The sequence below is a fragment of the Psammomys obesus genome, unplaced genomic scaffold (genome assembly GCF_907164565.1).
Source record: "Psammomys obesus unplaced genomic scaffold, mPsaObe1.curated_primary_1811, whole genome shotgun sequence".
Lineage (NCBI taxonomy): Eukaryota > Metazoa > Chordata > Mammalia > Rodentia > Muridae > Psammomys > Psammomys obesus.
The window spans coordinates 8,730,699-8,745,163 of NW_026585698.1; the positions used below are offsets into that span (position 1 = coordinate 8,730,699).

The 14,465-nt window shown below is 43.7% G+C and overlaps 1 protein-coding gene across 1 annotated transcript in view; it reads right to left on the bottom strand.

Moving 5' to 3' along the window:
- Cdk1 (cyclin dependent kinase 1) overlaps positions 1-8,894 on the bottom strand; it is a 20,635-nt gene extending 11,741 nt beyond the window's left edge. Inside the window, exon 1 of the mRNA XM_055598849.1 lies at positions 8,819-8,894. Coding sequence (XP_055454824.1) covers positions 8,819-8,894 — 76 coding nt within the window. The remainder of the gene's footprint in view (positions 1-8,818) is intronic.
- Between the last annotated feature and the right edge of the window lie 5,571 nt (positions 8,895-14,465).

Below are 14,465 nucleotides of genomic sequence, written 5' to 3' on the forward strand. Positions count from 1 at the left end.
AAAAAAAAAATGTAGGATGTAGTCCAGAACATTAACAGTCACTTCCTAGCAACCAAGGAAGGGACTTTAAAAACACAGCCCCCCAACTCAAGGTTTCGTTCTTCTTTTTGGGGATACAGTACAATGAGGAGAGTGAGGGCTGCAGTGGAGAGTATTAGCCCACAGTGAGGGCTGCAGTGCAGAGCAGCACTGCCTGATTTCGATACAGTGATGATCATGTCTCTCCAATGTTAATACTTTTCTTCTTCGTGTCAAATTCATATTTACTTTCACTTTGTGTAATGCCTTTGATACATATATAGTTCTTTTGGTTAAGATGAACTGACTATATCAAGAAAAAAAAAACATGAATGTCAAAGAGCTGAGAAGTAGCCAGAGATGATGGTATTTCCCCGAATTGTAGAGTTAAGTTTATTTGACATAAAGCCAGACACATACTCCCTCCCTCCTCCTTCCATCTTTTTCTCCCATAAGTGTCTCCAGGCAATTGCAGGGTGCAGCAGGGGGCATGGACATGGCCCTGGAGACCCAGATTGTAGTTCTGGCTTGCCCATTAATATTCTTTGAGACTCAACATTAAGTTGAAAAGCAGGACTGAACCTTCTGGGAGCTAAATGAACAAGCGAAATAAAGGAGTCAGAACTATATTGGTGAAGGGGCCAATGGATCTTGCTTTTTGTACATGGTCAACAGACTTCCCACAGATTTCTAGCTTTGGAAGTGAGTTGGCGAGATGGAGATTGTGTTTTAGAGGCAACCCCGCTTCCGAAATGTCTTCCAAATGACTTTCAAGGTTATGTTTCTGGTTTGCCTCCCCTTTTGGCATAAAGGTGGTGCTGCAGTCTGGCACGCGTTGAGGTGACATGCTTGTACTACTGCCACATGACAGTTTGGTGCCGTCAGGCTGCTGGCTTCATTTTCCTGCTCAGTTGCTACTGTAGACCCTATATGCCTGGCCAAAGTGGACAACTGTCCACCTTGTTGGATCATTTCAGCCCAGTGCCAGCCAGCTTTTGTGTTAACTTGACACAAGCTAGAGTCATCTGAGAGGACGGGACCTCAGTTGAGAAAATACCCACCACCAAATTGACCTGTGGGCAAGTCTGTGGTGCATTTTCTAAACTGATAATTGATGTAGGAGAGCCCATATGACTGTGGGTGGGGCCACCCTGGGCTGTTGGTTCTAGGTGCTATAATAATAATAATAATAATAATAATAATAATAATAATAATAATAATAATAATAAAAGCAGGCTGAGCAAAGCTATGGAGATCAAGCCAGTAAGTATCACCAAACATGTAAACCACATGGCCTCTGCATCAATCTCTGCCTTCAGGTTCCTACCCCGTTTGAGTTCCTGCTCTTACTTGGCTCAGAAGTGGAATATGGCCTGGGAGTCATAAGCTGAAATAAGCCTTTGTCTTCCCAAACACAATAGCCATTGTGTTCTATCACAGCAAAAAACAGACACTTAACCTTCTAGTTTCTAATGGACAGATCTGCCATCATTTTATTTTATGTTAATTACTAAATGGATATTGTACTCACCATTAATGGACATAAAATGCAATTAGTTCTTAGGAGAGCTGCCCTCGTTCCTAAATCAACTCAGACTAGAGCCTTTGGTGCCAGACTGGAGCTGCATGTACTTTCCCGAGGGCTGATGCTACTGTGGATTCTGGAAAATGACTTGGGGACCTCATGCTGTCTAACCTCCCCAAGCCTCGGTTTTCTCATTTGAAATGTGGCCATGATAATGAGTACCTTTTGGGAGACACGATCATCATCCCTGTCCTCTTTTGTGTACCAATCCCTTCCTTCCATCATCACCTGAGGGTGATGGTGGACCATCTTCATTGTGGACTTGACTGGGTTAAGAAACATCCGGGGCGTTAGTGAAGACCTACCCTGAAGTGGGTTGGACCATCTCTACACGCCTGCTTGGCTCCCTGAATCCACCCAGATGTGAGCCAACAGCTTCTCCTGTCGCCATGCCTTTTCTGTGATGATGGGCTGTACTCATAAAGTGAGTGACTAAGCCTTCTCCAACCCTTAATGCTGTTTTTGACAAAATCTCAAACATTCAGTTTTTAACAGTAAAGACTCGGGATCCAGGTGCTGGTGTGAAAGCCTGCTAGTTCAGAGAGGCAGAGAAAGCACCCAGCTGACCTTCCTCCTCAGTGGACATTCCAAAAGAAGGAAGCCTCCTTCCCAATGCTGCCTCAAAACCCTCAAACTGAATGTCCCTCCCTTCTACTTCCTGTGTGTCTCTCTATCTGTCCTCTCTACTTCCTCTCACTCTATATAGTTTTTTTCTATGTTCACTCTGTGTCAACTTGTTGCTTGCTTCGCTTCTTGTCCTATGGTTGATTTTTATTTAATCTTGTTTACAATATTCAAGGAGAAAGCTTTTAGATTAAACGTGTGTGCTACGGCAAAACCGCACCACACCTAGAAACAGTTTTTTTTTTCCAGTAAACAACACAATCTAGGAGTTTGTGGTGTGATCAAATATCCTGCAATACCTTTGGGCACAGCAAGGAGCAGAGTAAAATATATCCCAACTAGTCAATCTGCTGTGTGCTAGAGACATGCCTGGGGGCAGTCCTTGCCTCTGCTCCATGGGATTGTAATTTAGTGGGCTATCTGTCACTTGATGATATAGGCAATGAACAGACACATGAGATGCTGTCAGAGGCCATACGAAAAGGCCCTGAGCCTGGGAGCTGGATGGGAAAGAGTATTTCTGGGAGCTTCAGTTTGCCTCTTTTCCCACATGACTTCATGGCCAAATTTTCATACCAGCTCAGAGATATCGTTGGCTTGTCTTCTTCTGCCACTGTCTCTTCTGCATGTCAGATATCACTGAAAGAAAAGCCACAGAACTGCATGTTGCTGAAAATAAAAAATGATGATGGGCTAATTAATGTTGTTATTTTCCCTATGATTATCACAGCAGTATTATTTAACCCGCTATCACAATAAGACACAGACACCCACCTGTTAGATTTTATAATTACCTTATTTACCTTGGGTGGGGAAGAAATTCTACCTACACAGTCTCAATAACTTCTCCATCCTTCTCCCAGCCCCCATCCAGTGCCATCTGCCTTCAGCATTCCTATCTGGGCTACCTTCCATCCATAATCCCAAGATAATTGCTTGTAGTTTTCATCTTGATGTTTTCTCCAACCACACCATCTTTGGGAGTCCTTCTTTCTGCCCATGGTTCCTTCTCCATGCTAACCCATCATGGCATCCTCCTGCCTCTCTGCCCATCTGCCTGTTTCCCATGATTCTCTTGAACCCAGAGCCCAGGAACCTTAGCCATGCCTACCCCATTCTGCCCTGCCCAGGTTTTAGGCCTTTAATCAACCAATCAGCTATAATGTCTTAGGCAGGTTTTATACAACAAGGATAGATTTATCCAGGCAATAACCAGATCTTGAGAGCTAGTAATTAGCATCAAAATATAAGCATCAAACCAGCCCCAAACAACTCCATTTCTTTAACACCTTTTAAATGATACTTAAACATTATTTTAAGTGGGGCAGTAGTGGTGTACACCTTTAATCCCAGCGCTTGGGAGGCAGAGGCAGGCTGATCTCTATGAGTTCAAGGCCAGCCTGGTTTACATAACAAGTTCCAGGACAGCCAGAGTTATATAGAGAAACCCTGTCTTGGAAACAAAACCAAAACCGAATTATTTTATGTCCTAAAACCCTGCATGTCTCAACTGTCTCTTAATATTCAATAACCCACACAGGTTGAGCAATGCAGAGTAAGATATGGATGTTCCCTGATAGTCTGTTGGCAGTGTCTGTGAAAACTCTTGTAGATTCTAAGAATGGTGCTGGGTGTATACAGTCTAGAAGAGAAAACTGGAGACATTTCACACATACACATAAATTCTAAAGAAAATTAAGTCATGTTTTGTGTATATGGTGCATGGTAAGCCAAGTCTTACGTTTTGTTTGTCTTATTATTCTTATGTAAACATACATACTGTGCTTTTCCCAAGTTTTTCCTGGATAAAAGTCAATATAACTGTCATTTTACTTAACTGACAATTCACAAAAAAAAAAAAAAAGCCTTATCAACTTACTGTCTTGTCAGATTCTGCATGTTAAGATATAATTTCCATGATGTTTTGGAGCTCGGAAAGCTTTTAATCATTTGACTGTCAGGTCCACAGGAAGCAAAAGGATTATTGTAAAATTGTTATCCTTCCCTCAGCTTCTTTCAGTCATCCATTCTCTATCAATTAAGGCAAATCCAGCTGCTGCCAGATAGCAGCCTCCATTTCCTCCCTGTGATGTGGCCAAATACTGACTGTGGAGTAGATTTGAGCAGCAGGGGATGGGTCTTAGGGTGACAAAGGACTGGCAGAAGTACACAGGGGACAGGCATTTAAAGGGTGACTACACCAGGAAGAACTGGCATTTAAATGGCAATCACACCAGGAAAGGCAAATGGTGCCCTCTCATCCCTCTCTGACTCTGTCTCTATTTCAGTTTTTAGTTGAGAAAGGGTTAGTTTGAGCTTTGGTCTCTAGGTAAGGTTATAAGAGATTGTGGAATTGGAGACTCTCTGGTAAACAGATTGTTTCACTGGAAAAGCTGGCACCTTCATCGTTCACAGTGTTTAAGTCTTTCATAACCTCAGGCGCTAGACTATTCCAGGTCGCTTGTTTCTATGAAAACTGGGATGGTAACATTCTAACCTTTTAAGATGGAGAACTGAATAGAGAAATGAAACTTAAAATCAAATAAAAAAAATGTATCACCACAACCTTTTAAGATGGAAAATTGAGTAGAGAAATGAAACTTAAAATAATAATAATAAAAGAAAATGTATCACTCCAACTAGAGATTTCTTTTGGTAAATTTTAAACACTTAAATCGTATTATATATTGGAAGAGAAGCCTAGTACCTTTGGATAGTAACATTGTACTGATTTTTTAAAGAATTACTATACTTATGTGAATGTGTTTATATATGTGCATCTGTGTAGGGGTTTGTGCACATGAGTGCAGTACCCAAAGAGGCCAGAAGAGGGTGTCAGATACCCTAGTGCTGGAGTTACAGGTGGTTGTGAGCTACCCAGTGTGGGTTGTGGGGTGTAAACTCAGGTCCTCCGGAAGAGTAACACATGATTTTAACTTCTGAGCCATCACTCCTGTCCCCATTTAACTGATATCAATCTAGAAAAGAGTGCTGATCTTCTTCCATGCCCCCCAACCCCACCACACACCACCATGGTCTAACTACAAATAACTGTAATTTCTTTTCTTCTCTTGGCTCATTCTCCGGACAGCTTTACTGTGCATGACAGTAAATAAGGGCCAGACAGTGCTTGCAGAAAGCGAGATGGATAGAATGTTGCTGTGGTTTAGAAGTGATTTGCTTAGTAAGATTGTTGATCTGATTTTTGTTTGTTTGTTTGTTTTTGTTTGTTTTTTTTCTAGATCACAGCTTTACGCTTTATGTTCAAGGGCAGCTGGTCTCAATTAGCCATTGAGGGAGAACCTTGTGCTCACCTGTAAAGACATGGCACAATGTACAGCCCTTACTCTGTAGCATTTCTGGAGTGTTATGGAATCACCCTGCCTGAGTCCTTTCTTCATTAGAGTCTAGAGTCTTCTACTTCTTTTCAATCTGTATTCCCTCTTTGTACTGTTTTTCCAACTCATGATTGTTCATGAGCCTTAATCCCTGCTAAGCATATTTTAGTCTGAAATTTGAAACTTAATTTTACTAGTATTTGATGGCCCATGAATATTAATTTTGTTAATACTCAAACATTAAGTTTATCAACATTTGTGGTATGTGTTATAAAAAAATGTAACACACATATATATAAAACACAGTTTGTGTTTATTAGTATAGATATGCTGTGACTTAAACTATCAAATACTAAACTTATATGTAAAACTGAGTCTAATCTGTATTTCTAAACCTAATAAGTACCAAGATACACTCTTTTAAGCTGATTTCTGTTTGGTTCGTAATTTCACTGTATTGAGCAAAAATGAAACATTTTCAGATTATTTGTAATAAGCATCTATTGTTAGTTGAACAGAACATACAATTAACATTTTCAGGACCATCATTGGGCTTGATATGGCATTCCCACCCACTTTACTGACAATTTCATGATATTCTGTCTCAGTATTAAACAGGTCTTTCCTTTTAAGGTAGTTATTATTTTCATCATTCCCAGGGTGTGGATAAGGTAGAAAGAATGGGATATCCTTGATTTTGGAACAAACCTTTATTAGGTGTATAAATAAGGCCAGTTAGCTTTTAGGGTGCTGTTTCGGTATGGACTCTAATATTCCTTTCCAAATTCTCAATGTCAGTGTCTTTGTTGGCTAAGTTCGGTGCTATGGGTCTCAAGTATGCAAAGAAATATGATCCTTATGATTTCAAACCATCTTTGGGAATTGGGTCCATTTGAGGTCAGAAGAAAGCTATGAACCCAAGAGAAAAGAGACCATATTTATAAACAAAATGTAGTGTGTAATTATGGACATCTCAAGAATTCTGCTTCAGATTCCCCTGTCTCTTCTGCACTCTTCCCTTCTAATTTCAGCAGTTAAATACCCAAATTCAAGTATGTGCTGCCTGTTACATGACCCTTTCCTTTTCCATAGGAGCACTTTGCATTCATAGGGAAATATTTACTGAAAACCACTTTAGTGCATGATGCAGAATTTATGTTTGGAGAGGAAGCCAGGCGTACTGAGCAAAACACAAATCCATATTATTTGTCATACACCTTTTAGAGAGGGCAAACTGTCCGGGTCTGGAGTGAACAAGGATGCTCTTGACTGCCTTAGGCTAAACTAGGTTAAGAAGCCCGAGCTAAAAATCGCACTAGTCTGGTTACAGATAATCTGATGCCCTTCAATTCTTGTGTCTTCAAGTAGTGCTAGCTAGATCCTGTGGAAGAGATGGCCGTGAGTTGTCAAGCTTAGGTGATGCATTGGTCAAAACAAAAAACAAACCAAACAAAAAGGACTGTGGCTTGTCAATGCTGGCCTTGGTCCTTTTTGTTTACTGTCATTCCAGCACCTGAAAGAGTGTAAAGTTTGCCTAAATGTCTTATGCCTATTACTTGTGCAATGGTAAAAAACAAAACAAAACAAAACAAAACAAAACAAAACCACAAAACAGAGTGATAATGATGAATAAATTATCACTTGTAATGGGGAAAGTGACGCTGGGCCCTGTGTCGTGTACTCTCTTGGGTTTCCATGCTATCAGTGCCTTTGCTATTGTTCTCAGCCTGCAAATATTTGAAATATTACTGCTTCTGTTGACCTGTCCACAAATATACAATGGGTAACATGCACTTAGGAGACGCATACTGGATAATTCAGGACATATTGTGTAAATCTCTCTCTCTCTCTGACAGTGTGTGTGTGTTATTTCCATGTCTGCTGTCTGGAGGCTAGAGGTCATGAAGGTAGAGGTCATGTGGCTTCCGCTGCTGTGCTCCGCTTGATTTTTTGAGACAGGGTCTGTCACTGAACCCAGATTCTGCTGTTTTAGCTAGCCTGGCTCCATAGCGAGTTCCCAGACTTGGCGGTTTCCACTCCCCAGTGTGAGTTATTTTCCTGTCCATTGTTTCCAGTTTGCTAGGAAGGACGAGCCTGCAGTTACAGGTGTATATCACCTTGTCACTGTTCAGGTTTTCCGGGTTTTAATGGGTGGTCAACATCTACATGCAGATGCAATTATTTTATCAAATTAATCAGTGGAAATGTATGTTAGTTGTCACATCAACATTCCTTTTTATTTATCATTAGTCAGCATTTCCACACACTCTTGTGGCCAGAACATATGGGAATTTCTGTCCATTGCTAGCCAGTTTTTCAGTGGCCACCAGGTAAAGATCCTATAATTTGTCCTACTGTAGTGCTGTCTATCTAGCTAACGATCAGCCCCATAAGATCATATTCCCTTCACAGTTTCACAGTAGGTAGTAATTTGGTAGCTGTGTTCTTCCCCCACTGGCTTTAAGTTGAGGTCTTCTGAGACAGAAGGGAAGTGTGCCCATGCTCTAGCTTTAAGAAACATTAACATTTACAGTGCCTGCTCTACCTGCTAGGAAAGCTCTCGGGACTCAGGGAAGCATGTTTACTGGGTTGTCACATTGGAATGGGTTATAATAATAAGAGCAATAGATACACAGCGGCAGGTATGAAGATTATCGGGGTGCGGTCCAGAAAGCCCCCGAACACAAGAGCTTCTGTCTCCATCTTTCCACATGTGGGTGTGCCATCCATCTGGAAGGTCCATGTTGCTGCTGAAGGACTTTTATTGATGATCAGTTGGTCTCCAGATCCTGCCCATATCCCAGAAGCCGTGGGTGGAGTTGATCAGGTCCACTGGTGGGGCTCATGGAAAGTTACCTCAGGGAAGTGGAAGATGAGCCTACAGCTCCCCAAATTTCAGGAAAGTGGGAGGGAACTCTGTTTTGGGAACCCGAGTAAAAAAAAAAAAAAAAAAACAATTGAAAAGATGAACGCTGCCCCCCCCCCCCGCCCCCGACTCTCAGGAGGTAATGGAGTTCTGAGTCAGAAGATGGGACCAGATCTGACTGATGCTTTTGGCTGTTGCATCTACCTTTTGGGGGGGGGAGATATGAAGAAATGTCTGCACCTGGGGCAGATCAAAGCAGCTGGTCACAGGGCACCCTCAGGGAGGAAACAGAGAGGTGAGCGCGGGTTCTCAGCTCACTTTCTGTTTTTTCATTCAAGCCAGGGTCCCAGCCTGCTTTGTGAGTCATTGTTTGTGAGGCTTATTTACAGGACCACGGGTGAGCAGTTACTGATAGGAATATGGCTGACCGCACCAGGTCTAAGTCTGCAGGGTTCCGCGCCATCAGGACTGGCAATCCTCAGAAGACCTGTCAAGAGTCCCACCCACAGCTGACCCTTCCGCCACCCGTGTGCTCTAACATCCCTTCAGATCATGTAAAGAGAGAATAGCCGCCGCCATCTCACATGCACATTCTTGCATCCTCCCTCCCATCGCTCTTCCTTCTGGGTAGTATGTTCTCTGTGTTCTCTAAAATGACACACACACATATGTATATACACAAAAACAGACGTATATATGCATACACATGTTACGTATTTATGCCTTATATATGTTATATATAACATAAAATAACATATACTGTCAGTTATGATATGTATCATATATGTAATATATATCACATATATAATATAGATATATGCCGTCTATATGGTAATGTATTTATTCAAGTGGCTTATAAACTCTGATCCAGGTATTACAACAATGGCTGTCTCCCATTGGAAGGGCCAAGGATCTGGTAGTAATTCAGTCCACAAGACTGGCCATCTCAGCAGTCTGGTGCAGGAGTCCCAGGAGGTCCTAGGGAGCTGCTGGTCTTTAGCCTCCATTGGAATCCTGAAGAGGTAGGTTCGAAGACCAGCAAAGGAATGCCTCGGAGGTGGGGATAGAGGAACTCGGTAGTGAGAATGAGGACAAGCAGGCAAAAAGCAAAAGCTTCCTTCTTCCATGTCCTTCCCATGGGCTGCCACAAGAAGGCGGGGCCCAGCTTTAGGGCGGGTTTTTCTGCTTCAAACGTTCCAATCAGAAAATACCTCACAGATGTGCCCAGCTTTGGGGTTTTAGTTAATTCCAGATGTAGTCAGGTTGGAAGCCAAAAGCAGCCACCACAGGCAGTATTAAATGTCACTGGTCTCCTAGGCCCAGCTGTCACCTACCTACCTGTCTTGCATGACGAAGTGTCACAATGGGGGCTAGGCATCCAGGAACAAATGCCTGACATGCCTGGAGGAAATTCCTCATTGCAACACTGGCTCAGAAGCTTGCGTGAAGTTGCTTCAACTATGTCAAGCAAACTCCTCCTTCGGTTATGTACCTAGGACAGTGATGCTGGGAGACAGCCACAGGTTCTTAGCATATGAACTTGATAAGAAACATGGGTGTTTTCACAGTGTGCTAGCTGGACCACCCATCCCAGCCTGGTGGGTAATGTAGTAGAGAATAAGAAGACTACTTCAGTGTCTCTTTATGGCTCAGCTTCTCACGTCACATTCCTACCTCCCTGCATTGTCCTAGGCCAGGCTGGATGCTGAGGTTTGGTGCGAAGTGAAAGATAATCACATACCCTGGCCATAGCTCATGGCTCACAGACCAGCTTGGTGGTGTGAGTAAGAGCGGCCTCCGTAGGCTCGTTTAGGTGTGGCCTTGAATGGTCCCCATCGGCTAGGCCCTGTCTGTCTGTCTCTTCTGACTGTGAATCAGTGTCTGCTTGTGTGTTCTCATGCTCCCCACCATGTTGATAATGGACTAATCGCTGAAACTAATCGTGGAAGCCCCCAATTAAATGCTTTCAGTTAAAAGGGTTTCCTTCTCTCCGAAGCAATCGAGCACCGATTAAGACACCAAGACTAAGATTAAGACACCCAATGAGGTGAACATGAGCAAATTAGTTTTTAGGAAAAGCTGTGACAGAGAAAAGTGGGTTCTGAGTTACAGTGTAACAGGAAGGACCAGCTTCTGTTGGGATGCCAATGAGACCTATGAAATGAGTGACCAGTGACAGTTACATTGAAAGGTTGGGTAGGAAGGGAGATGCCAATAGAATAAATGGTGAGGGGCTGAGAAAAAGCAGGTGTGTGTGGCTGTGGAAATCTAGAATGGAAAGGGCTTCAAGACGTCTGAGACAAGGGAAGGCCTCTGTCAGGGTCAAGATCAGGAGATCACTGGTGAGCCTGAGCAGAATGTGTCAGTGGAGTGGGGAAGACAGAAGAAAGTTTGGGAAGGGTGGAAATGTCACTGTGGATGGAGGGAAAGGATGGTGAACATGTGTCATGGTTGGAAAGCCAGAAGATGCTCTGAGGGATCCTTCTGAGGGATCCAAAGGGCAGAATGGGGCCCATAGCTGGGGCTTGAGTGGCTTCCTGCTGGAATATACTGGAAGACAGCTTGTGGAACAAAAGGACAATCTGTCACCTGATTGAACACAGACCTTCTGTGCCAACAACATTAGTGAGGAAGTTTTCCAGGGGAATGCCCTGCCCTGCCCTGTCCCTCACAGATCGTCAGCTCAGTAAATACCCGAAAGGAGAGAAACCTGTTTGGTGGTGTGTGGTGAAAGCACAGCTTTGACTGTTTAGCTACTTTCACAAAACTAAAAGATCCCAGAGAAAGCATGCCAACATCCATAACCAACACGGCTTTAAAAGACTTTTAAAACAATCTTGGAAAAGCCCCTCCCCCTTTTTTCTTTGGTGTTAAAATGCAGCATGGCTGATGAGCACCTCTTTGAGGCTTATTTATTTATTTGTTTATTTATTTGTGAGGCAGTCTCATTGCTGGCCTTGAACTCACTAAATAGCTAAGGGATGACTTTGAATTGATCCTGGTCCCAAGTGGGGAGGATGAGTATAACAGTATAACCACAGCTGGTTTATGCTGTGCTGAGAGCAAGCTCAGGTGGGATCCATAGTATAAGTATCAGCTGGACACCTCCTAGAGTCACCTGTGTAGAGAGCCTCAGTTGAGGCGTCATCTACAATCAGGTTGCCTGTGGAGGACTGTCCTGATTGCCCTATTTGATGCAGTGGTTCTCCACCTGTGGGTTCAGACTCCTTTGAGGGGTCACCTTAGGCCATTGGAAAACACAGACATTTAGATTATGATTCATAACAGTAGCAAAATTACGGTTATGAAGTAGCAACGGAATAATTTTATGGGTAGGTGGGGAGGGTCACCGTAACTGTATTAAAGGGCCACAACACCAGGATGATAGAGAACCACTGATGTAGAGAGATTCACCCCCAATGCTATCAATACCTGCTGATAACATCCCAGGTAACAGGACCTGGAAGAAGGAAAGGATTTTGCTGTATGTGCATTTGTCCTTCATTTTTGCCAGCTGGTTCATCCATCCCGTTGGTGAGGCTGCTGAATTTCTTCAGTGATAGTAGTACTGGCTTTGACTCTGAATTGAAGAATGGTGACTCTCCAGGGGTCCTCTGGGCTTTAGGTGCCAGATTGGGACTGCTGAGGACACCCTGCCTCGTGTACTAGGTTCTTGATCGCTCCAGTGTCAGATGGACGATAAGCCAATCTACAACGTCCTCTTTTAATACATATATTCGTGTATCAGTTCTGTTACTCTTGAGAAGGTGACAAGTACGTCAGACTTTTACACATGCTTAGAAAACACTCTACCAGCTGAGACCCATCCTTAGTCTAAGACTATTTCAGAGATTTCACATTTCCTGTGAAAGAGAAGGTGCCCAGTGTTCTTTTGACATGTCTTCTCTTAAGCGGGAATGAGTAATATCCCTGTGATTAAGAAATGCCTGGCACATGGGGTTGAGAAGCACCCACCCCTGATGTCAAGGAGGTACAAGCCCATCCTCCCATTGTCAAGCTGCTTCTTATTTATATCCATGAGTTGGTGGCCTCTGTGGTTTGCTGTGCCCTCTGAGTGCTATAATCAGTGTGGCACAGCCATGGTCCTGATCCTATGAATAGTTCCGTCCCAAGTAGTTCTTACATCTCGCGGGCACCTTCTCTACCCAGAATCTTAATTTTCTCATGAGTAATTGGGAGAGAGGGCAGAGCTGACTTAAGTCAGACCCTTAATCGGATGAGTTATTTCTAGCTTCTTTGGGTGGTCCATCCTGGTGTGAAAGAAGGTAAGAAGAGCTTTGTCTCAAGGCTCCTCCTTCCCCTTCTTTTCAGGAAGTGAAATGGGCAAAGGAGAAAGATGGTGTCAGTTCCTTCACTTAGTTGACCTTAAAGTCAACTACCGCCAGCACCTGCAGCACCACTGGAACATTCTGAATATTCTAGAAATGGAACTTGTATTTCACTTTGACCTACGTATGCCTCATCCAAAGTGTGGGTCCCAGCATGGGGGAGGAAGTCAGAAGGAGATGGGAGGGGGGGAGATGGGGAGAGGGGGAGAGGGAGAGAGAGAGAGATGAAATGAGATGGAGAGAGAGAGATGAAATGGGATGGAGCGAGAGACCGAGAGATAGAGAACCACTGGGGTATGCATCCACAGGCAGGCATGGTGCATGTGTGGAGGACAGCCTCCCAGTGTCTGTCTTCAGGAGCCTTCTGCCTTCAGAGACCGAGTCGCTCATTGATCTGAAACTGTCACTTAGGCCAGAGAGCTTCCAGCGATCTGTCTGTCTCCCCCTCTCATTTCACCACTGCCAGAATTACATGTGTTTGTTACCACACTCAGCTTTTTGAATGTGGGCTGTGGGGCTCTGAACCTGGGTCCTCAAGCTTGAAGGTAAAGCTCTGCACTAGCTCAGCTGTCTCCCGGTGCTGAGGTTTCTATTTAACCCTTGGGGGAGGCTGTTACAAGCTGAGGACGGAGGAGTGTTGCTCCAGCCAGAACCGTTACTACAAGTGACACTGACCCTGATTTCCCAGGCTACCACTGCTCTGGGGAGTGGCGGTGCTGCGGGTTAGAGCTCACCTCCAGGCGCTGAGCCCACTCCCCGGGTCCCTGGAGGTGCCTCTTGTCTACCCATGTACACACTGGAGAGAAGGGAAGAGGGAGGGAAGGGTGGGGGATGGAAATGGAGGCAGCTTAAGGCAGGCAAACCACACGGACAAGCGACAAGGGGTAAAATGTATAAGAATATCCGCCCTGGGCATTTCCAGAGGCTCACCCACCTTATACTGCAGTGAAAAATCATTGGTGTGTGTGTGTGTGTGTGTGTGTGTGCAAACAGAATCCAGAAGAAGGTGCCTGATCCCCCAAAGCTACACAGAGAAATCTTCTCTTAGAAAAGAAAAAGAAAAAAAAGAAGGAGAAAAAGAAGGAGGACGAGGAGGGAGAGGAGGAGGGGGAACAGCAGCAGCAGCCTCCTATCATGTGCTACTAGGATGGTCAGGGAATTATGCTGGAATTGGAATGAAGACTGGAAGTTTTCTCCAAAATATCCTGATGTTCTAAATAAAATAGAGATAAAATTAAATTAAAATAAAATTTAATAAAATAAATAAATAAATAAATAAAATTAGATTAAATAAAAAAAATTAAAATGAAAATTCCCCCAATTCCAAAATGTCAACTGAGTTATATTAAGTCAGATTCTGAAATAGTAGCACATGCTGAAATGTGAACAAAGCACAGTTGGCCCCTGACTTCTAAGAATCTGACGTTGGGAGTTTTCCCCACTTTATTCTAGTGCCACTGTAGCACACACTCAGTAGAAAATATTCTTGGAATGAAGGATTTTGATCTTTTCCCAGGCCAGTGTCATGCAGCCGGGAAGCTGAATAGACACAGCAGGCCTTGTGGCCCAGCCAACCACCGATCACCAGGGGAAACTGGTACCCTACAGCATCCTGCTCTGCTTGGCCAGGGTGCCTGCTAGGTGAGGGATGCTAGGCTCCCACTCATCTTTCCACGTATTCATCA